Raw genomic sequence first — 21,705 nt, forward strand, 5'->3', positions numbered from 1 at the left:
AACTCTGTTAATCCTTCCCAGTGTTCATGTACTGTCCCCTTAAAAACTCACTACCGCGTGTGTCGTCACGTGACCCCGCCACGTCCACTCTGACACATGGAAGCTGAGGCTGCACACAGCAGGTAAAAGTGGCCCAAATCTGATCAGCCTTAATGTTTAAGAGTCTCAGCAGCGAGAAATCATGACGAATGTCGAGGTGGATTGACGTTAAAGTCACGAAAATTCCGATGTGGCTGTTGAGACGATTTACATTAAGATGTGCAGAACATATTTACAGTACAAACCATGTCAGTGAACTATGAGGGGGAAAAAAACAAAAACACCCCTAAAATAATTGCTCATTAATCGTAATTGAGGTAAAACATTCAATTAATCGTGATAATAACTTGGTCATATCGCCCAGCACTAACCTGAGTATTTGTTTATGTTGGTATTTGGTTCGTGGCCATGCTCATTTTTATTCGTTACAAGGTAGGAGTGTCTAATAGAGTGGACAGTGAGTGGACACAGTGTTTACAAACTCCAGCCTGATCCACTCGCAACAGCACAACACACACTAACACACCACCACCACGTCAGTGTTACTGCAGTGCTGAGAATGACCCACCACCCAAATAGTACCTGCTCTGTGAGGGTCCATGGGGGTCCTGACCACTGAAGAACAGGGTAACAGAGTATCAGAGAAACAGATGGACTACAGTCTGTAACTGTAGAACTACAGAGTGCAGCTATACAGTAAGTGGAGCTGATAAAGTGGACAGTGAGCGTAGAAACAGGGAGGTGGTCATAACTTTATGCCTGAACTGCAATAACGAACAGGCCCATTAAGGGTCCCGTTTGTGTGATTTCACTCCTACGCCTTATTCCGTTCTGCCTTTACTATTCAGCAAGCAGCCTGGGTTGAAACACTCCTTATAACTTCAGTGTGAATGGGTGGAGACTGAATAGGCTGGATGTATAAAGGAATTTTGCTGGAGAACGCCAGGTTCCCTGTATCTGAATACTGACTCAGTTTCACTGCTTTATCTCCCCTCTTTCTGTCTCTAGTCTGTAAGAGCTGCATTGTCCAGCACTTTGAGGAGAGCAACGAGTGTCCTGAATGTGGCATTCAGGTCCATGAAACCAACCCTTTAGAAATGCTGAGGTGACATATGAATTTTGCTCTCCATATTTTGGTACCCCACCTAGGTTCTTCCTTTCACGTGCTGTCGTTCTCTGTTTAGGTTGGATAAAACGTTGGAGGAAATCATCTTTAAGTTGGTTCCTGGTCTTCGAGAGAGTGAGTTATCATATTATATGCATGTTATACACCGATGAGCCAAAACAGTGTCTAACCAGAGAAGGATGGTTTCCTCTTTTGAGTCTTGACTCTTCTCAAGGTGTCCTCATGCCCTTAGGGTGTTTTTCCTTATCCCTGTTGCCCTTGGCTTGGTCATTTGGGGCTTGGACCTGGATTATTATTTTTTTAACTAAAGCTGCTTTATGACCCCAAAAAAAAAAAAAATTATATAAAGCCTTGATTTGACTCAGGTATGCTATTAAGCTGTTATCGGTCATCCACATGACACCGAAACAGGACTCTTCAAGATCTCTGTAGGACCGGGCGATAAAATGATAACGATAATTATCGCAATACAACTTTCCTCAATATAACTATAAGAAATGTTTGATAAATGTTCGACATAATAAACCATTCATAATAAAATCACGCTTCTGCGTTCTAGCAACAGCCCTGGTGGCATTTTCTACTGCAGGGAAAGCGACACTACTCTGCTATCGCCACGAGAGGGCGCACTTCCACGTCATGAAGTGAAATAAGTTGCCAAATATACTTTAGCAACGTCTGAAACGTGGAGTCATATATTCCGTTTGAGTGGAGCGACCGGCGATCTGTTTTCCTGTGACCAAGTGTTAGTGATGAGATCAGTGGTGTAGCTGTTCTTACAGCGAACTCGCCGCTTTCCGTACAGCTTTAGCAGCATTAAATCACGTCTGCTCCTCACAACTACAGCACTGCTACAGGGCTCAGTCAGATTTTAGTGTATTGCCAAGCAATGAAAGTGAAAGAAAGAAGCGGTTCACGTTCGTTACATCCCTAATTCAAACAAAAGTAAGCTGAGGAAGCTGTGAGGCATTAGAGAGCGGGAGAACGCCATCTTTCCAGGCTAGCTGTTTTTAGCAGCTGGCTAACTTTAAGCAGCTCTCTGTCACTCACGCAACACGGCAAACTGATGACACTGTAGATCAAACAAGACAAAAACACTGATTTCAGTTTAAACGTACCTAAAAGGAGGACTATAGTTAGTTTGTCTAGTTTGAGAGATGCACACTGCAGCTAAAGCTTTTACACAGCGAGTGTCAGACACACTGCGGTTCACCCCCCAAACTCCTACGATAGAACAGAGAAACCCAGTCGTCTGCTGGCTGCTGTCTGAACACTGTGATATGCTCTGACGTGGATGTGGTAGGAGTGGTGGCAGTAAGGCGGTGTGAACCATCACTGACCTCCCGAGCCAGATAACCTTCGCTGTTCGTATTAAGCTGACGACGTTGAGAAACTACACAGTTTAGCGCTTGTAACCAAACAGCCGAGCGCTCGTCACCACACAGCTAAAATCATCTGTTTTCTTCAAAAACTTCTCTTCCAGCTGGTAAAACAGCTGACCAGACACTTTCTCCCATCGTCCCATGACAGATTTGTGACACTGTTTGGTGAGTATTTGTCATGTTCTGACCATAAAGGCCACTCAGGAGCAAAAATCAGCCGTCGAACTTGCAAGAAATAATGGTTTATTTTTTATTATTTATCGCGATATGTATCGATATCGAATGAGGTTTTTTATTGTGATGAAGTCTTTGGCCATATCGCCCAGCTCTACACTGTTGTTATGAGAGAACCTCCGCTATTCACTTCATCTGTTAGTGCTCATAATGTTTCGGCTCATCGTTCTATAGAAGATGTTTAATATTGCAGATTTTTCTGGTGATAAATTTGGTTTATGTGTTGTTGTTGTTTTTTTTTGTTGTTCATTGTCATTGTTCCTGACTAGAGGAGGAACAACAAGAAATTGATTTCTGGAGGAAGAATAAATCCAAAGCAAATGGGGAAGGTAAGAAGTGCAAATGGCCTCTCTCACACGTGATTTTATACTTTGTGTACAGTGATTGAAGTGTGTGTTAGGATCTGGTTCACTCACCCACACTTCATTAACGTCTGTTTATATACCACGCAGAAGGCCCCAGGCCCAAGAAGATTCGGATCAGCGAAGAAGATGATGAGCAAGATGATCGAAGGGGAGGTGATTACCACAGGAGTGACCCGCAGATCGCCATATGCCTGGACTGCCTGCGAAACAACGGCCAATCAGGAGAGAGCATAGTAAAGGTGTGTATGCTCGTGTGGTTTGTCTTGGTTAGGAATGGGGGAGATGGTTGTTCAAAACCTGGCTATTCGAACTCGATCCTAGGGCCTTTTTACACCCTGCATCAACATGTTTTCTCTGATAACCTTCAAATTTCACTTGACCACATGAAAAGCTTCTCACTTAAACCAAAACAATCTGTTTTGGTCTCATCCGTCCACCATTTAACTGTCCACCGACAACTCCAGAAGATCAGATTTTGTCAGCAATCCAATCAACACGTTTCCATGCATTCAATAATCCGACAACTGTAGAAAATCTGATCTTCTCAGCGATCCAATCAACACGTTTCCATGCACTCAATAATCCGACAACTGCAGAAAATCTGATTTTGTCAGCAATCCAATCAACACGTTTCCATGCATTCAATAATCCGACAACTGCAGAAAATCTGATCTTGTCAGTAATCCGATCAACACATTTACATGCACTCAATAATCCGACAACTGCAGAAAATCTGATCTTGTCAGTAATCCGATCAACACGTTTCCATGCACTTGAGTAATCAGATAACGGGAAACTCCAGGTCTACACGAGTCAGACAGTAATTAGGTTTCTGCATTACCATCAGCCAAAAAAGATGTACCATAAACATGATGTAAAACTCAAACTTCACGAGCGAACATCGCACGAGTACCTGAAAATGATGAACATGCTTCATCTAGAAGATGAAGAATATTTAATCTTACATGTATTTGGTTTCAGTGTCGCTCCAAAAGAGTTTTGCTGCCTCTCGTGGCAACGCTGCTCGCTTATTTCCGGTACCGCTGTCTGTTTTCACACGTGTACAAACTGAAAAATGTGAAAGAAATCAGAGTAAGAGTTCACAGCACTGATAAATCTGACTACTGAGATAAAACCCAGCCTGGTTTCAGTTGGATTTCTAGACCTTACTCCGATCTAAGAACTCAGTGGGGCTGTTTACACGACGTTTTGAATAATCAGAATACTACAGAAATGCGATTATGAACGGATTATTGAGTGCATGTAAACACACTCAGTGTTAATATGCAAGCGTTGTTTTGTTCATTGTTTGCAGTAACAAATTTCCAAATGGGAAATAAAATGCTTTATTGAATTCTTAAAAAAAAAAAAAAAGCATTTAGGCTGAATATAGCAACAGCTTTTAAAATATTTCCATTTACTTGCTTTTATCAGCAGATGAACAGTAAAATCATATGACAAAACTGAAAGAAACAACTTTTGGGTATTATGTATGTTGCAAAACCTGCTGTTTACAAACATCCGAGTTCATTGGGCTACAACTACGCACACAGTAGCCATGTTTACATGCAGCCTATTAATCCATTAATAATCCGGCTAATAGATCAATCGGAATAAAATACGGCGGAGCAGAAACTGGTCTGCAGAGGAGACGAAGTTCATGCTCTGATCTTTAAAAGACGGCGGTGGGACGGACGTCCAGCTTATGCGTCTCAGAGCACGACGTCTTCCTCTCGGCCTTCTTTAATAAGGACGTGTGAAGGACGTTTTCCTGAGTCTGACGTCATTTTAAAGGAATTAAAAGCACTGGACTCGTCGTCATGGTAACGTTTACTCTGAGTGGTTTAATCGAAGTGGTTCTTTACATCATTTTAGCGAGCATGTACACGAAGATTTTCCGTCAGATTGTTGAGTAGAGTGAGAATAAACACCTCAGTCAGCAAAAATCTTTGCACGTAAACAGCCATTGAAGCTCAACCTGTTGTGCTGTTTGCGGCGCTACGCCTTGCATGAGCGGTTGGGAAAAGCTGCACCTGCTGAGAGGTGGGAATAGTTCAGGAATTACGTTATTGATTTCCATCACAAGTGAATATGGTCACACTGTGCAGCCTTATGAAACCGGATGAAGTCCTGTGCCCAGTCTGTGAACGATGGACTCTTTCTGTATTCTTGCAGGGTCTGATGAAGAAGTTTATCCGATGCTCCACCCGTGTCACTGTAGGCACCATTAAGAAGTTTCTCTGTGTTAAGCTGAAGTTGCCAAGCTCTTATGAGGCAAGAAAATAATTTATTTCATCTTATTTCTTCACCAGTTCACCACTGCTCATATCATTCAATTAAGCCTCAAAAGTCCCGAATTGTCAGAAATACAGTGTAAACGTCATTTCTTTCATTTCCATTCAAGGTATTAGGTAACTTTCAAGTAGGTACAAGTTATTCATTTTTCAGGAGATATGGCTGATTAAATTGATCAGATTGTTATTGGTCCAGTTGTAATCAATGAATAAATGATAAACAGCACTGAAAGCTTTGATCTCTGAGAGAGAGGAGAAGATCAAGCTGCTTCAGATCTGAAAACATCCACAGGTGTTTCTGTCCATCCTTCCACTGTGAGAAGACCACTCAGCGCCGTGGGTCTGAAAGGACGTGTAGCTGTTGAGGAAAATAGGCAAAAGACAACTTTTGGAGTAGAACATCACTGGAATCAGGGAGAGAATTAACACTGATTAAAGTTCACTAAATCAAGAGCCTTGTTGCACTTCGGGACAGTGAAAGTGCCAGTGAAGTGTATCGTAACTAAGGCTGCAACAATTATTCGACTTATTCGATTAATTGGCAGCCAATTTAATCGTCAGTTAGTTGGTGACTTCACGTGTGTTTCTCGCACTCACTAGGAATAAAATTGGAGTTTTATTTTTTAATCTTTTGTATTGGCCGGAAATTTCACTAAAACATAGAATTTCTGAAAAAGACATTCATCTTTATCGTCTTCATTGTTAGTTAGCAATGCATAATATAACCTCAAGCTAAATTTAAAAGCTGATAGCTATATAAATTAGTTGGTAATTTAGTGATTCATAATCCCAGTAATCAATTCTTCCTTTCAGTAGATTATCCGACTGTCACAGTCGTTGGTATGTTGTCCTAATCGTAACCACTGGGAAAACTAAAGCACATACGATCCGCACATGAAATATGTGTGAGCTTTGGAAGCGCGGAAAAACGTCCCTGCAGATTTCTTTAAAGCAAGTCTTTCAAAGAGAATGAAAAAATTAGAATATTAAAAATTGTATTATTATATTTAGTTCTTGGGAATTTTCTGTTATTTCGTGTTATCCTCCAGGTTAAATTTAGGATTTTCCTTCTGAATTTAAATGATGAAATTGTAAGGCAAATTATTCAGTAACTGCATGAAATGAACGTAAATTTATTTTTATAAAAGATTTTTATTTTAATTTTTTTGTAAAAGCCCCTCAAATTAACAGAATGTGTTTTATGATCTCCACACATCACCACACGCTTACAATTTACTGCTGAAAGCCAAAAATCTCCGACGCTCTTTGTGTTGTTCTCTAAAAGTGATGTTTCCAGAGCAGATCACTGAAGAGACGCCGTCTGTTTATAGTTTAGAGCCCAGATTTGGGAAAAACGGGTCGACTTTCAGTAGAAAAACAAAGTTCAGCTTCTTTTATTATAAGGGTTTAAAATGACATCACCGTCTATTAGACTGGAGAGAAGAGCTACAGCCTCACACGACGCCCAGCTTCTGAACGGAGCTTATGAAATATGAACGTTATGAAGAACATGAAGTGTGTTTTGGACCCACCGGTGGTCCCGAGGAGTTTAAGAGGTTATAAAAAGTATCTTTTTCCCCCCAGTGCTGAAAAATGACTAACTTTTATAACTTTCATTACTAGTCAACTGTTATGACTAGAAATGATGTAAATGAAGGGTGGTCTCTGACTTTCGCACAGCACTGTACATCACATTCAAGCCAGTATTAAATATTTCAGTGTTTGTAGCTTCTACATTTTCTTTCACTAAGTTACTTCTTTAGCCTTTAAAGCATTTATACCATAGCTAAATGTATTTGCCTATTAGTAGGTGTGTTATTTATGTGTATTTGTGCTTCCAGCTTGATGTTCTGTGTAATGGGGAAATCATGGGGAAGGACCACACCCTGGAATTCATCTACCGAACTCGCTGGAGACTGCAGGGAGACAGTGTGAGTGTGTGTTACACCCACTGTTCTGCTTCAGTGGACAATACACTACTTCATAGGCTCAGATTTTTTTTCTTCAGTCGCCGTTTGGCACTTACATAGTTACTTTGGGTGTGTGTGTGTGTGTGTGTGTGTGTGTGTGTGTTTTGTGTGTGGTTGCCCATGTGCTTCCTTTGAACCCATGTTCAGAGATGAGTCAGAATTTTCAGATAATCAAATAGTCATGAATTTTTACAAAATAACAGTGGTGGACAGTAACTGAGTAACTGAGTAACTGAGTATCTGAGTAAATGTAATTAGTTTCTGTACTTTAGTATTTTTTGGTGTATCTGTACTGAAGTTCCTCCATTCTGGACTTTCTCCTTTCACTCCACTACATTTCAGAGTCTAATATCCGACTTTTTCCTCCTACATTTTGAGAAATCTGTCGTTCCTTTTGGTTTCTGTGTGTATAAAAACGTAACATGTCCAAACGAAAGAAGCGCAAATCCAGAGCACCAATCAGGGCCCAGCGGTCACTTTGTTTAGAGCTGGTTTTGACCTGTTGGTCATACCGACCCAGTGCAGCACGCGGTTCAACGTCAGCGCAGCAGCGTAAAACTTTGGGAGAGTCTGTTCAACATAAATGATGAACTAACCTAACTTTGTGTAAATAGAGCTCAATATAGAAATATGTCCACATATGCAGTCGAGACTGACGCGGCTTTTTTCTGAATTTCTACAAACACCATTTCATTTTATAGTAAATGAGTTTGGGCTGGTTTATGTTTATGAACAGACGCCTACAGATCAACATAGTAAAGGAGCTCATCTGTGATCCTGAGTTTAAAGCCAGTTTTTATTCAACTTAAACTTGGATGTGTGTGTGTGTGTGTGTGTGTGTGTGTGTGTGTGTGTGTGTGTGTGTGTGTGTGTGTGTGTAAGGGTCCTGATGAGTGTGAACAGCTGTCAGTACAGGTGGGAGAGGCAGTAGCAGAAACTACTGACAGCTCTATGACTCACACATCTCCAGTTACAGACACACATACTTGCTCACATATAGACACACATAACACTACAAGTGCAAGTTGAGACAGGAAAGAATAGACGATCCAAAAGTACTTGGGCTCCACGACTGGGACAGAACATTAGGGATGAGCATCATTTAAAGTTCTGAGAATTACTGATGAGGCTGAAAGAGCTGGAATTTTTATTATGGTCTTTATAATCAGCACTGTTGTCATAGGTTTTAAGTAGAGAAACTTAACTTAAAACACAGAGCTGTGAATTGTTGGTCCAGGGGTTGATTTCAACAACATTTACTGAACATCAGATCAAATAAAGTCCAGTTCGGTCAGATTTCACCAACATTTACTGAACATCAGATCAAATAAAGTCCAGTTCGGTCAGATTTCAACAACATTTACTGAACATCAGATCAAATAAAGTCCAGTTCGGTCAGATTTCACCAACATTTACTGAACATCAGATCAAATAAAGTCCAGTTCGGTCAGATTTCAACAACATTTACTGAACATCAGATCAAATAAAGTCCAGTTCGGTCAGATTTCAGCACCGTTTACTGAACATCAGATCAAATAAAGTCCAGTTCAGTCAGATTTCAACAACATTTACTGAACATCAGATCAAATAAAGTCCAGTTCGGTCAGATTTCAACAACATTTACTGAACATCAGATCAAATAAAGTCCAGTTCGGTCAGATTTCAACAACATTTACTGAACATCAGATCAAATAAAGTCCAGTTCAGTCAGATTTCAACAACATTTACTGAACATCAGATCAAATAAAGTCCAGTTCAGTCAGATTTCAACATTTACTGAACATCAGATCAAATAAAGTCCAGTTCGGTCAGATTTCAACAACATTTACTGAACATCAGATCAAATAAAGTCCAGTTCGGTCAGATTTCAACAACATTTACTGAACATCAGATCAAATAAAGTCCAGTTCGGTCAGATTTCAACAACATTTACTGAATATCAGATCAAATAAAGTCCAGTTCGGTCAGATTTCAACAACATTTACTGAACATCAGATCAAATAAAGTCCAGTTCGGTCAGATTTCAACAACATTTACTGAACATCAGATCAAATAAAGTCCAGTTCAATCAGATTTCACCAACATTTACTGAACATCAGATCAAATAAAGTCCAGTTCGGTCAGATTTCAACATTTACTGAACATCAGATCAAATAAAGTCCAGTTCGGTCAGATTTCAACAACATTTACTGAACATCAGATCAAATAAAGTCCAGTTCGGTCAGATTTCAACAACATTTACTGAACATCAGATCAAATAAAGTCCAGTTCGGTCAGATTTCAACAACATTTACTGAACATCAGATCAAATAAAGTCCAGTTCGGTCAGATTTCAACAACATTTACTGAATATCAGATCAAATAAAGTCCAGTTCGGTCAGATTTCAACAACATTTACTGAACATCAGATCAAATAAAGTCCAGTTCGGTCAGATTTCAACAACATTTACTGAACATCAGATCAAATAAAGTCCAGTTCAATCAGATTTCACCAACATTTACTGAACATCAGATCAAATAAAGTCCAGTTCGGTCAGATTTCAACATTTACTGAACATCAGATCAAATAAAGTCCAGTTCGGTCAGATTTCACCAACATTTACTGAACATCAGATCAAATAAAGTCCAGTTCGGTCAGATTTCAACAACATTTACTGAACATCAGATCAAATAAAGTCCAGTTCGGTCAGATTTCAACAACATTTACTGTCAGTTTCCTCTTTTTAGATCACGTCATGTGGAATAACTTCCCTCTGACTCACTTTCCTCTCTGACTGCTGTTTCTCTCCTCGTCCCTCCCCTGTGTGGCGTCACTCACTCGAGTCTCAGAGCTCATCGTAATGCACAGATATGATTGGCTGAGAAGCGTCATGTGGGATATTTACAACACATGCGATTGGTCTGTGAAGCTGATTAAAACAGGACCACCTGGTCAAAATGAAAGAATTCTCCATAGTTTATCAGTTATAGGTTCAGGTCAGCATAGCACAGCGTCTGCGTCTGGACTCGGCCTATTGGTGACCTCTGCACTAGTGGGTCATAAGTAACTTGCCGTAGTAGAGCAAGATATTCTGCCTTTTGAAGTCTTAAAAAACAGCGGTTTATGGTTATGATTTATGTCTCAGCTAATGAAAAGAAACTGCACTAAAATGTAAAAATTCCATATTTAAGTTTCTATAAACATGTAAATTGACCACAAGTGTGCCTACGACCGTTTCTGTAAACTGTTCTCTCTCCTCAGGCGTATCCCATGGTTCTGGAGTACCGGCCCCGCATCGACTTCGGCTAAACCCAAAGCGGTCAGGGCACGCTCGTTGGTCTGAGGCTGACCGAACTCATACAGTGGACAGTGTGCCTCCTCAGAAATACAGCCACCCAGCCTGACTGGCTGCACTTCTGCTCCCACCCAACCTCTTCCTGGTCCGTCCCTCGCTTGTTTTGGAGTGACAGGCTTGGATCCACCCCTCAGCGACATGTATGGCTACTTCTCTAAGTAAGACTTCTGTTGCTTGCTGTCTCCATGACGACACATCAGCGCGAGATGGCCCGTTGGGAGTTTGCTGCCGAGGACAAACAGGGTTGTGATGGACGAAAAACAAAAAGCACTTAAAAAAAATGCACTTCAGCCGAGATAAAAGACAGATGAAAGCGATGTTGTCTTGCAGGGTCCCCCCTAAACGTGGAGCCTAGGCAGGAGAATCGGTGAGCCCGCTGATTTTCAGCATACCAGTGTACCAGTGTTAGTATCTGTATTGGCATGATGCATTGAATCAGGAGAATTCAGCGGAGGCTGGCGCTCTGTTTCTCAGTTTCCTTTCTTTTTTTCTTTTCTCTCGCTCTCTCTCTCTCTCTCTCTCTCTCTCTCTCTCTCTCTCTCTCTCTCCCTCCCATCTTTCTCTTTTCCTTTGCCTCGTTCTTTATCTTTCTCTTGCGCACACACATTCTTGCACACACACTCATCTTTGTTTTTTCTCTCTCTCTCTCTCTCTCTCTCTCTCTCTCTCCGATTCCTGTAATGGTGTTTTTGGCAGCCGCCTGAGATATTAATGGATCTTATTGAGGGGTTTGAATGGAAGGCGCCACCGAATTACATCCCAGTCTTATCCCGTGGAAAAGAAGCCCCAGAAAATCACAAAAAAGGGCAACGGCCTAACTTTTTCAGTCACATCAAAAGACCAAGGCATGGAGTAGTTCTAGGTTCTGGAAGTCAGAGACCGCCCTTCGTTTATTTCATCTCCAGTCAAAACCGCTGTTGAAGTACCAATGAGTGTTTTTTAGGAAATGTAAATATAAGATGATCCACGGCAGAAAGGAAGTGGACATTATAACACTGAACCTGGACGTCTGACCTCTGTGGAGTGAGGTGTTGTGGACCGACAGGTTGAAATCTTTAATCAGGATTATTTAGTTCTAAGACTGAACTTTGGAGGTCTGGAAAAATATCCCTCAGATTTCTTTGAGAAACTGAAAGCAAGACCTTTTCTGAAATTTACAAAGTACTGAGACATTAGATATTATATTTAGTTTATTGGTTGATCACGTCTGTGAACGTTTGATCGGTTTACTTGCTTTCTTTCACATGCAGGAAATGGGAATAACTTGTGCTTAATGGCCGTTTTGACTGGAAAATAAGAAAACGGAAGTGCGCTGACTTTTGCGTAGAATTTTACACCGATCAGGCATAATATTATCATACTTTGTTACCCTCTTTTAACCTGTTCTTCAGTGGTCAGGACCCCCATGGACCCTCACAGAGCAGGTACTGTTTGGGTGGTGGATCATTCTCAGCACTGCAGTAACACTGACGTGGTGCTGGTGTGTTAGTCTGTGTTGTGCTGGTGTGAGTGGATCAGACACAGCAGTGCTGCTGGAGTTTTTAAACAGTGTCCACTCACTGTCCACTCTATTAGACACTCCTACCTTGTCGGTCCACCTTGTAGATGTAAAGTCAGAGACGACAGCTCATCTGCTGCTGCAGTTTGTGTTGGTCGTCCTCTAGTCCTTCATCAGTGGTCACAGGACGCTGTTGGCTGGATATTTTTGGTTGGTGGACTATTCTCAGTCCAGCAGCAACACTGAGGTGTTTAAAAACTCCAGCAGCACTGCTGTGTCTGATCCACTCAGACCAGCGCAACACACACTAACACACCACCACCACCACGTCAGTTTTACCGCAGTGCTGAGAATGACCCACCACCCAAATAGTACCTGCTCTGTGAGGGTCCATGGGGGTCCTGACCACTGAAGAACAGGGTAACAGAGTATCAGAGAAACAGATGGACTACAGTCTGTAACTGTAGAACTACAGAGAGCAGCTATACAGTCAGTGGAGCTGATGAAGTGGACAGTGAGTGTAGAAACGAGGAGGTGGTCATGATGTTACGGCTGATTCTCTTTGCTGTAGTAACACCTCAACTTTTTTGTCACCATAAGTTACATAAAAAACGCCTTTTACTCTGTATACTTTCCATTTTGGAGATTTTCGGAGGGGTTTTGTTGTTGTTATGACGATGAGGATAGACGAGTGAGTTCAGTGACAAAACTATTAAACAGATTTTGCCCAGCGTTTGTAATTGTGTGAAGGAATCTTTGGCTTGAAACACTTTCTTTCACTGTCACTTACGTTCTAGGTATTACCCAGGAAAGGAAAGTGTGAGGTACAACCTCCAAAGTACCAGCTAATTGTGGGGAAACTGATGAGTTCCAAGACAATTTACACTAAATAAATTACACTGAAATGCCCAGCTGGTCCTAGATATTACCTGAGTAATTGTGGGCAACAGTCTCCAAAGTACTATGTAATTGTTTTATAAGTATTTTTAATTACACCGTACTCGGAATTCTGAGTTAATAACCAGAATCTGGGTGTTATTTAGTTAAATTGTCCTGGAACTTACCATCACATTCCCTGGCTAAAACCTAGAACTTCAGCCACTGTGAAAGAAAGCATAACAGTTTGATGGATAACATGAACAAACTCCGTTGGGCTCATTTAACTGAGCCGAGCCGGCTGAGAGACGATTAGAAAGATGATCTGTTAACGACGTTTGGGAACGTCTTAACATGTTAGCAGTTGCGACTGATCTACGCTGCTGTTTGTACAGATTTGTAGGCCGTTTGGTTTTGAGGCTACATCTGCGGATCTGCATCCTGAGCTCTAATTAATCACGTTCCCTCGCTGTATTAAATTAGGTCTTATCGTAAGGCCTGGTTTAGATCAGACTGAAAGAACTGCCAAAGTCAGTTTGAGGAGCATTCCCAAAAAGTTTGTTAGTGCTCAGTTTCATTAGATTGAGTGCTCTGAGACTTGAATCAATGCCAGTCCCTTATTTTCCCCCGTAAGCAGCTGTTAACTGTCTGTATGCCAGGCTGAATTCACTGCCGAACTGATTCTGTTATTGTGATAAAGTAAAGATGATGATGGTCACTATTATTATTATTATTATTATTATTATTATTATTATTATTATGATTATTAGGGATGCACTAAATTTTCGGCCACCGAAAACCTTCGCCCTGATCACACTGGCCGAAAGGGAAACCCTGTTTTTGAATAAAAGTGAGAAATAGTGATTAAAACACTGTTTTCTTCGCTCTCCTGGGCCTCTAGCTCACGAGTTCAAACAGCTTGAGCCGCAGCGGAACATGTTTTGGTGTTGATCTGCTGCGGCTCAAGCTGTTTGAACGCGTGCGCAATGCAGAGTGATGGAATGCATGGCTGCGTTCAGGTCGGCCTCTAGCTTGTGTGTTTTTTAGCATGAACTGATTTGAATGAAAATCATAAATAATACTGAGTCGCTCGACGTCTTACGGTAATAAACATTTCCACCCCTCGCTTTCAAAGCGGTTATTGCAGAGACCTGCATTCGTTCGATTTCTGCTGAAGTTTCTGCTGAAGTTTATTAACTTAATAAGTTTATTAAGTTTATTCTCTTTAAATGACGCACTAAAGCCACACGAGCAATAAAAGTGCTGGAGTGTGCCTTTTTCAGTTTTTGACATAATCTGAAAATCTGTTGTTCTTCACATTGTCTGTAAATTTCATGATGAATGGACCAAAAGAAACGGCCCAAAATAGCTTGGGAAAAATTCTGGTTCCATTGACTCACATTAAAAGCAAAGTATGTTTTTTCCTTCTCCTGTAAAGTTCCCCTTTTGGAGATCCGACAACAGCGGTATGCTTTACATACTAATAATGAGACTTGATGGTGGAGGCGCTCTGGAATTTAGCTTTGGATGTAGTAAGTAATATATAATAATTTTAATATTAATAATTTTACAACTTTTAATTTTGTTTAGCATTAAATTAGTCCTAAAATTGGTCCATTTCTTTCAGCTTTCTTTCCCAACATGACTATCTCCTTTAAAACATCGTCAGTATTATTATGTTAGTTTGAAAGCATAAATAAAACAGTGAATTTATATATATATATATATATATATATATATATATATATATATATAAAACAACTTTTGGTTTTCTTCTGAATTTTGGGTCTCGGTTTTGGTCGAGAATGGTCATTTCAGTGCATCACTAATTATTACTACTGTTATTATTATTATGGAGAAGATACTGAATCGCTATTATATTGCAGTGCGTCTTCCAGCGTTATAAAAACACAGGTTTATGATTTAGCCACGTGGAAACGTTTCAACACCCCCCGGTCAAATTATAAGCTCCGTGTTGATTTTCTAAGTGAAAATAAGTTACTATGAACTTGAATGTGCTGTTTTTTTCCTGCAAATTTTAGTGCTCAATTTCTATTTCATTTGTTTAGCGTCTAAATTGTGCATTAAAATGTGCAGAAGGCGCATTATGATGCACAGGTACTGTTTATTTTGCTAATTTAAACCGAGGGGAAAAATGTAGCCCCTGCAAAAGTTACTGTACATTTTACATGTGATTTTATTTTTTTCCAGTATCTAAAATGAGTAAGTAAACAGTGATTATGCATTGAACGGTGTGTTCCCTGTGAAGGATACATACTCACCTTCGCTTAGAGCATCAACAAAACGGCGTTCAGCCATGTGTTTTGCGTACGACGGTATTTATCAAGGGTCTCTTTTGTAGTGATTAGTGGCCTGTGGGATGTGGTTTGTAGGTCATCAGTCTTACTCTCAGATGCTTGAGAGCAGTGGGTCCAGCATGACTGCAGACAGTCCCGGTAGACGTTGCCCTTTTCCACTGATTTGGCTTTGATGGTTAACGGTTCCGTTTGGGGAAACGGGTCCTGGATCTGCAGAACAAGGCCCGTATCAGCACTTATACCCTAATACAGAAGCTTCTTTATGGGAGCCAAGCTGAATGTGTGAGAACCTGCAACAGTGAGGAACCCCCTTACCGTGTCATCATCAGTAACCCGGGTCAACTTCGCAGGAGAATTTCTGTTCTTATTTGATTGAATGTTTCTAGTGGCTTTGATGAGTAGTTTGTAGGCCCAGTGGAGAACATGTGCAAACGAACGCTAGAAGTGTCTTTGAGCTCCGATGAAGAAGAAGAATGACGTATTTTTGTAACTCAACGAAGCACTTGTGTACATTTGAATCTATAATCAAAAGATTTGATGTTGTTTTTTTTTCATAATCAAGAGATGCTGCTTAGAGTTATTTATTATTCTATTTTTAAATGTAAATGGGCTAGTCAGAGATGCATCCCCCCCCCGTAGACAGTAAAACTGTACATGAAGAGCGTTCTGACGCTGTACGTGACATGCTACAATTACTATTTAATTATCATGAATATTAAAAAGTGGAAAATGTTGCACAGCTTGTGCTTGTGTCCCTTTTCTCGAAACAAAGTTTGTGTCTGTTTTGGGTAACGCTTTATTAGGTTAGTCCACTTGAGATGCGTTGTAGGTACTTAACCCTCTATTGCACGATGTTGCCTCAGGGCAACTCGTTTTCCTCACTTTACAATAACATTGTGCATATTTAAAGACGAAAGGGTTGGCAATAAAGGGAACAGTTTGAGTCTGTCAATAAAAATCGTGTTCTTGGTCATATTGTCTTTTATTGCCCACTTTTAAACCTTTTTGTAAGATTCAGTATCAATTTTTTTTATAGACATATGTTTTATATTTATAGACATATTTATGATGCCTTACGAACGCACTATAACATGTTATGAATGTGTTTATAGATGCTTGGAAACGTGACACCCTTCTTACTCTGAATTTTCTTGCCCGACGTTAATCACTTCTTGATGAGCTGAATCAGGAATTTTTCCTTATTTTTCCTATATTTTTCCATATACTGCCACTGCACACCTATACATACACATTTATATGTGATGAGCCATTTGTTAGTCATTTTAGGCCCCACTAGAGGTCTAGTTGACCTGTATTGCATCACAAACCATACAAAAACACAATATTTCATGTTTTACCTTATGAAATTGTTTTTTGTAAGTAAATGCTCACTTCAGATTTGGTGCCTGCAACACGTTTACGTTGGAACAGGAGCAGGTTTACCACTGTGTTACATCACCCTTCCTTTTAGCAGCCCTTAGTAATCATCTGTTTTGAAAGCAGAGATTTTTTGCCATTTTTCGGTTATACGAGTGTTCGGCTGTGCAGCCGTGTGGAGGCCTTCATTGTTGTATTTTGCACTTCATAATGCGCTCCACACTTTCAAAAGGAGACAGACAAGTCAGTCTGGCACCTGCACTCTGATTATGCAGCCATGCTGCTACAGCCAGTGTAAAGTGTTTCTTGCCGTTGTCATTTTAAAATAAACATGGAAGTCCCTTAAAAGGACAATGTCTGAAAAGCCATATATGTTGCTCCAAAATACACATACACTATTTTTCCAAAAATGTTCACTCCCCCATCCAAATCACTGAATTCAGGTGATCCAGTCACTTCCATGGCCACAGGTGTATAAAGCCGAGCCCCTGGGCCTGCAGACTGCTTCTACAGACATTAGTGAAAGAATGGGTCGCTCTCAGGAGCTCAGTGAATTCCAGCGTGGTACCGTGATCGGACGCCACCTGTGCAGCAAGTCCAGTCGTGAAATTTCCTCACTACTAAATATTCCACAGTCCACTGTCAGTGGGATTATAACACAGTGGAAGCGATTGGGAACGACAGCAACTCAGCCACGAAGTGGTCGGCCACGTAAAATGACAGAGCGGTCAGCGGATGCTGAGGGGCATAGTGCGCAGAGGTCACCGACTTTCTGCAGAGTCAATCACTACAGACCTCCAAACTTCATGTTGCCTTCAGATCAGCTGAAGAACAGCGTAGAGAGCTTCATGGAATGGGTTTCCATGGCCGAGCAGCTGCATCCAAGCCTTACATCACCAAGCGCAGTGCAAAGCGTGGAATGCGGTGGTGTAAAGCGCCGCCACTGGACTCTAGAGCAGTGGAGACGAGTTCTCTGGAGTGACCAATCACGCTTCTCCGTCTGGAAATCTGATGGACGAGTCTGGGTTTGGCGGTTGCCAGGAGACGGTACTTGTCTGACTGCATTGTGCCGAGTGTAAAGTTTGGTGGAGGGGGGATCATGGTGTGGGTGTGTTTTTCAGGAGTTGGGCTCGGCCCCTTAGTTCCAGTGAAAGGAAGTCTTAAAGCTTCAGCACCAAGAGATTTTGGACAATTTCACGCTCCCAACTTTGTGGGAACAGTTTGGGGACGGCCCCTTCCTGTTCCAACATGACTGCACACCAGTGCACAAAGCAGGTCCATAAAGACGCGGATGAGCCAGTTTGGTGTGGAAGAACTTGACTGGCCTGCACAGAGTCCTGACCTCAACCCCATAGAACACCTTTGGGATGAATTAGAGCGGAGACTGTGAGCCAGGCCTTCTCATCCAACATCAGTGTCTGACCTCACAAATGCGCTTCTGGAAGAACGGTCAAAAATTCCCATAAACACTCCTAACCCTTGTGGAAAGCCTTCCCAGAAGAGTTGAAGCTGTTATAGCTGCAAAGGGTGAGCCGTCATCATATTAAACCCTATGGATTAAGAACGGGACGTCACTCAAGTTCATATGTGTGTGAAGCCAGACGAGTGAATTTGTTGCTGGGATCAATTTTAGGACGTCTGTTTAAAAAAATTAATAAAAGCCGTGAAGCTGATAAGGTCCAAGATTAAATATCTTGTCTTTGTACAGTTATCTTTTAAATACAGGTCATAGAATTTACAGATCACTGATTTCTGTTTTCATTTGCATTTTACCCAAGATCGCCACTTTTTTTTGGAAAAGCGATTATATATCAACAGCAAAACAAAAGCGTGGATATTAACAAGGTGTATAGTTTGGCTGATATTAAAGTTCAACAAAGGATGAACTGATTCCTCAAAAAGTTATAAGGAAACATTATTTTGCTTATTTTGTTCTTAAACCATTCGGTTTAGATGACCGTTCAGGGTTTTATCACTCAGTGCTGTAAATGTTGACCATTTGAAACGACATCTGCAGAAATGATGGGTTATCAGTACTTTTAGCCTCTTAAAATCTCTGTTTGCTGAAAATGTTGTTTTTCTAATATTCACAAACTTTTTTTTTCAGAAAGACCAGCAGCCGCAGGACTCTGGAGGAAAAACAGTCCCAAATAGTCACATGAAACTGGCCAGGAAGGAGCTTTTCCTACCGTATTAGAATAACACCCTGAAATCACATGAACCCACAGAGTGGGAGTGGGAGTGGACTGAGGCATGTGTGCTATGTCTGGGTTAGTCTCTCTGTCTCTACAGCTGTCCAACTTCAGAGCTTATCCGAGAAATATGGAGTGTGAAAACACAAGTGCTGCCCTGACCAACAGTATTGAGTGTTATGCTATACAAAGCACATCAATCAGGCCTAACATCCTGACCACCTCCTTGTTTCTACACTCATTGTCCATCTTACCAGCTCCACTTACTGTATAGCTGCACTCTGTAGTTCTACAGTTACAGACTGTAGTCCATCTGTTTCTCTGATACTCTGTTACCCTGTTCTTCAGTGGTCAGGACCCCCATGGACCCTCACAGAGCAGGTACTGTTTGGTATGAGTGGATCAGACACAGCAGTGCTGCTGGAGAAAGATGACCAGCTAAACCAGAACCAGACCAGCACTGACCAGCATGAATTGCTTTCGGGTGTGCTGCTGTTTCACATGGAGATGGCAGTTTCTAGCACTATGTAAACAGCTGAAACATCCACCACTGATGTTGCTTGGTATGGCAGCTTACTGCAGACTGCCCTTTGTGCTATGTGTCGTCCATATCAGCTGACCGCAGCGTGACTGGAGAAGCAGGTGGTCGATGAAGGGCGCTCATGGTTAGAGTAGGTGAAAGAGCAGATAGCTGATAGCAGTTTGGACTGGAGATGTCAAAACTCAGGTAAAAATAAGGACAAAAACACCTCCACGTTAATGGTCATCTCTTTCTGGTCATACGTAATGTCGACTCATTAACTTTTTGCCCTTTTACATTGAATGTGGACATTTAAAGCTTGAAAAAGACATGAACTTGCATACCTTGTGGCAGTTTGCAGTGAGTCTTTCAGTGAAGAGTTCTGGCTTAGTGCTTCTGCTGTTTTTCATAGCTGACAACTGACTGAAACCTGGTTAGGCTACCACTCCTTCTCGTGGTCAGTGGCTTCCAGAAGACCTAACGTGACCTTCTTTCTCACAGAATTCTTCCCACTGGAAATCAGAATGGGATTCCTTAAATGTTGAATGTTCCTAATTATAGGCCCCCAGTTCAGCTCTTGAAGTCCTAACCAATGGTAGAGCTAACCTGGATGTATTTGGGTCATTCTACAGCTCGCTACCAATCGGCAAAACCAGTCAGTAAAAGCTAAACACGCACACATGTTGACAGGGGGCGGACTGGGCCGTCGTGCTCCGTAGTGTGACTGTAGACGTTTTACGCGACGACCGGCTCCAGGGAACAAACGTCTGCTCTTTGCCGAGCAATCGCTCTCTCAGATTCCCACAGCTTTTGGGGGAGAAAGTGAAAACTGTTTCTCTGAAAGCGGCTGCAGCAGCAACTTTAAAGCACAAACTGCACGGAAACTTCAGTCGGCAGATACTCATTCAGCGGACAAGTCACTGAAACTGAGATACGTGTGTTTTTGATTCAAACTCCAACACTTGAGTGAGCTGCACGCGCTTTACTCGCCGATATTATTGCTTTAGGCCCGAAACGTACTTTACGCAAGGACGGCGCTCGGCTAACGCACTGCAAACACTCAGTCCCTCTGTACAAACTCACTGTGTGTTCTTATGTTGCTGTGGAGGGTAAAACACTCAGTACTGAAGGGGGCGATGGAGGACAAATCAGAGAGGGATCTACTGCTATTCCAGCAGCCTCAACAGCTAAACAGGGGCAGCAGAGGAGACTCAGCTGCTTTGCCTCTTCTCTTGGATCGGAAATACGATAATCATGTTTTTATGTCATCTTTGATTGAGGCTCAACTGCTCGCCTGCTATGGCAGTTGAGAAGCACGCTGGGGTATAAGAGTGCTTGTCAGGCTTGGCTGTCGTTATAGCGCCCCCTTGTGACGCTCTGAATGCAGCTCGTGCTTGCATCGTGTTATGAAAGGCGTCGTTTTTTAACGCAACTAAAACTATTAAGCTGCAGGTGGAGTCAGAGAAGAAAGCTCTTTGTTTCTTCATCACCGCTGTTCAGTACATTATAATATCATTTCTCAGTACTGCCACCACCAGGTGAAAGAGAAAACTGCAATGTATTGGCTGGCAGGCTACTTAAGACGCACTCTAAAACAGAGGCCGTGGGCCAAATTAGACCTTGGGGCTGTAGTTTGGACACCCTTGTCCTAGCACAAGCGGCCATGCATAGAAGGCTCTGAGGGGCCCCTACTAGCCAATATTAAGTGATACATTTTTAATCCCACAAATGGGGAAATTCCACCTCCACATTCAAACCATCCATGATGGGTGAAACACCACATACACACACTAGTGAATACACACACTAGGGGGCAGTGAGCACACTTGCCCGGAGCGGTGGGCAGCCCAGGTGTCTTGCTCAAGGATACCTCAGTCATGGACTGTCAGTGCTGGGGATCGAACCGGCAACCTTCAGGTCACAGGTCCAGCTCCCTAACCTCCAGCCCACGACTGCCCATGACCGAAGGTCGGTATGATGAGTAGCAGCCTGGTTTTACTTCCTGTTTGGAGTACGAATTCCTCGCCAGCATTTGTGAGTTTGCTTTGGAGCAGTTGTTTTGATGGTGCTGAAGGCCAAGTCTATTCAGCCATCCTTGGCTCTTGGTTTCAGTGGAGTGCTATAGTTAGTTGAATATCTGTGGCGTCTCTTGGGCAGTTAGATCACCCCAAATGAAGTG

At 41.8% G+C, this 21,705-nt stretch overlaps 1 protein-coding gene across 3 annotated transcripts in view; it reads left to right on the forward strand.

The window, feature by feature from the left end:
* pcgf5a (polycomb group ring finger 5a) overlaps positions 1-21,705 on the forward strand; it is a 31,003-nt gene that overhangs the window by 7,761 nt on the left and 1,537 nt on the right. Inside the window, exons 3-10 of one of the 3 annotated variants that reach the window (XR_005130830.1) lie at positions 1,048-1,144; positions 1,224-1,279; positions 3,051-3,110; positions 3,234-3,385; positions 5,322-5,420; positions 7,282-7,371; positions 10,652-11,112; positions 18,922-19,272. Coding sequence is in view for 1 of the 3 variants with exons in the window: in XM_017702534.2 (XP_017558023.1) it covers positions 1,048-1,144; positions 1,224-1,279; positions 3,051-3,110; positions 3,234-3,385; positions 5,322-5,420; positions 7,282-7,371; positions 10,652-10,699 (602 nt within the window). In the remaining 2 variants the exon portion in view is untranslated. Of the gene's footprint in view, positions 1-1,047; positions 1,145-1,223; positions 1,280-3,050; positions 3,111-3,233; positions 3,386-5,321; positions 5,421-7,281; positions 7,372-10,651; positions 11,201-18,921; positions 19,273-21,705 lie in introns of those variants that run through there. The other 2 variants (XR_005130831.1, XM_017702534.2) reach the window with 2 other exon arrangements.

The sequence above is a fragment of the Pygocentrus nattereri genome, chromosome 10, assembly GCF_015220715.1.
Source record: "Pygocentrus nattereri isolate fPygNat1 chromosome 10, fPygNat1.pri, whole genome shotgun sequence".
Classification (NCBI taxonomy): domain Eukaryota; kingdom Metazoa; phylum Chordata; class Actinopteri; order Characiformes; family Serrasalmidae; genus Pygocentrus; species Pygocentrus nattereri.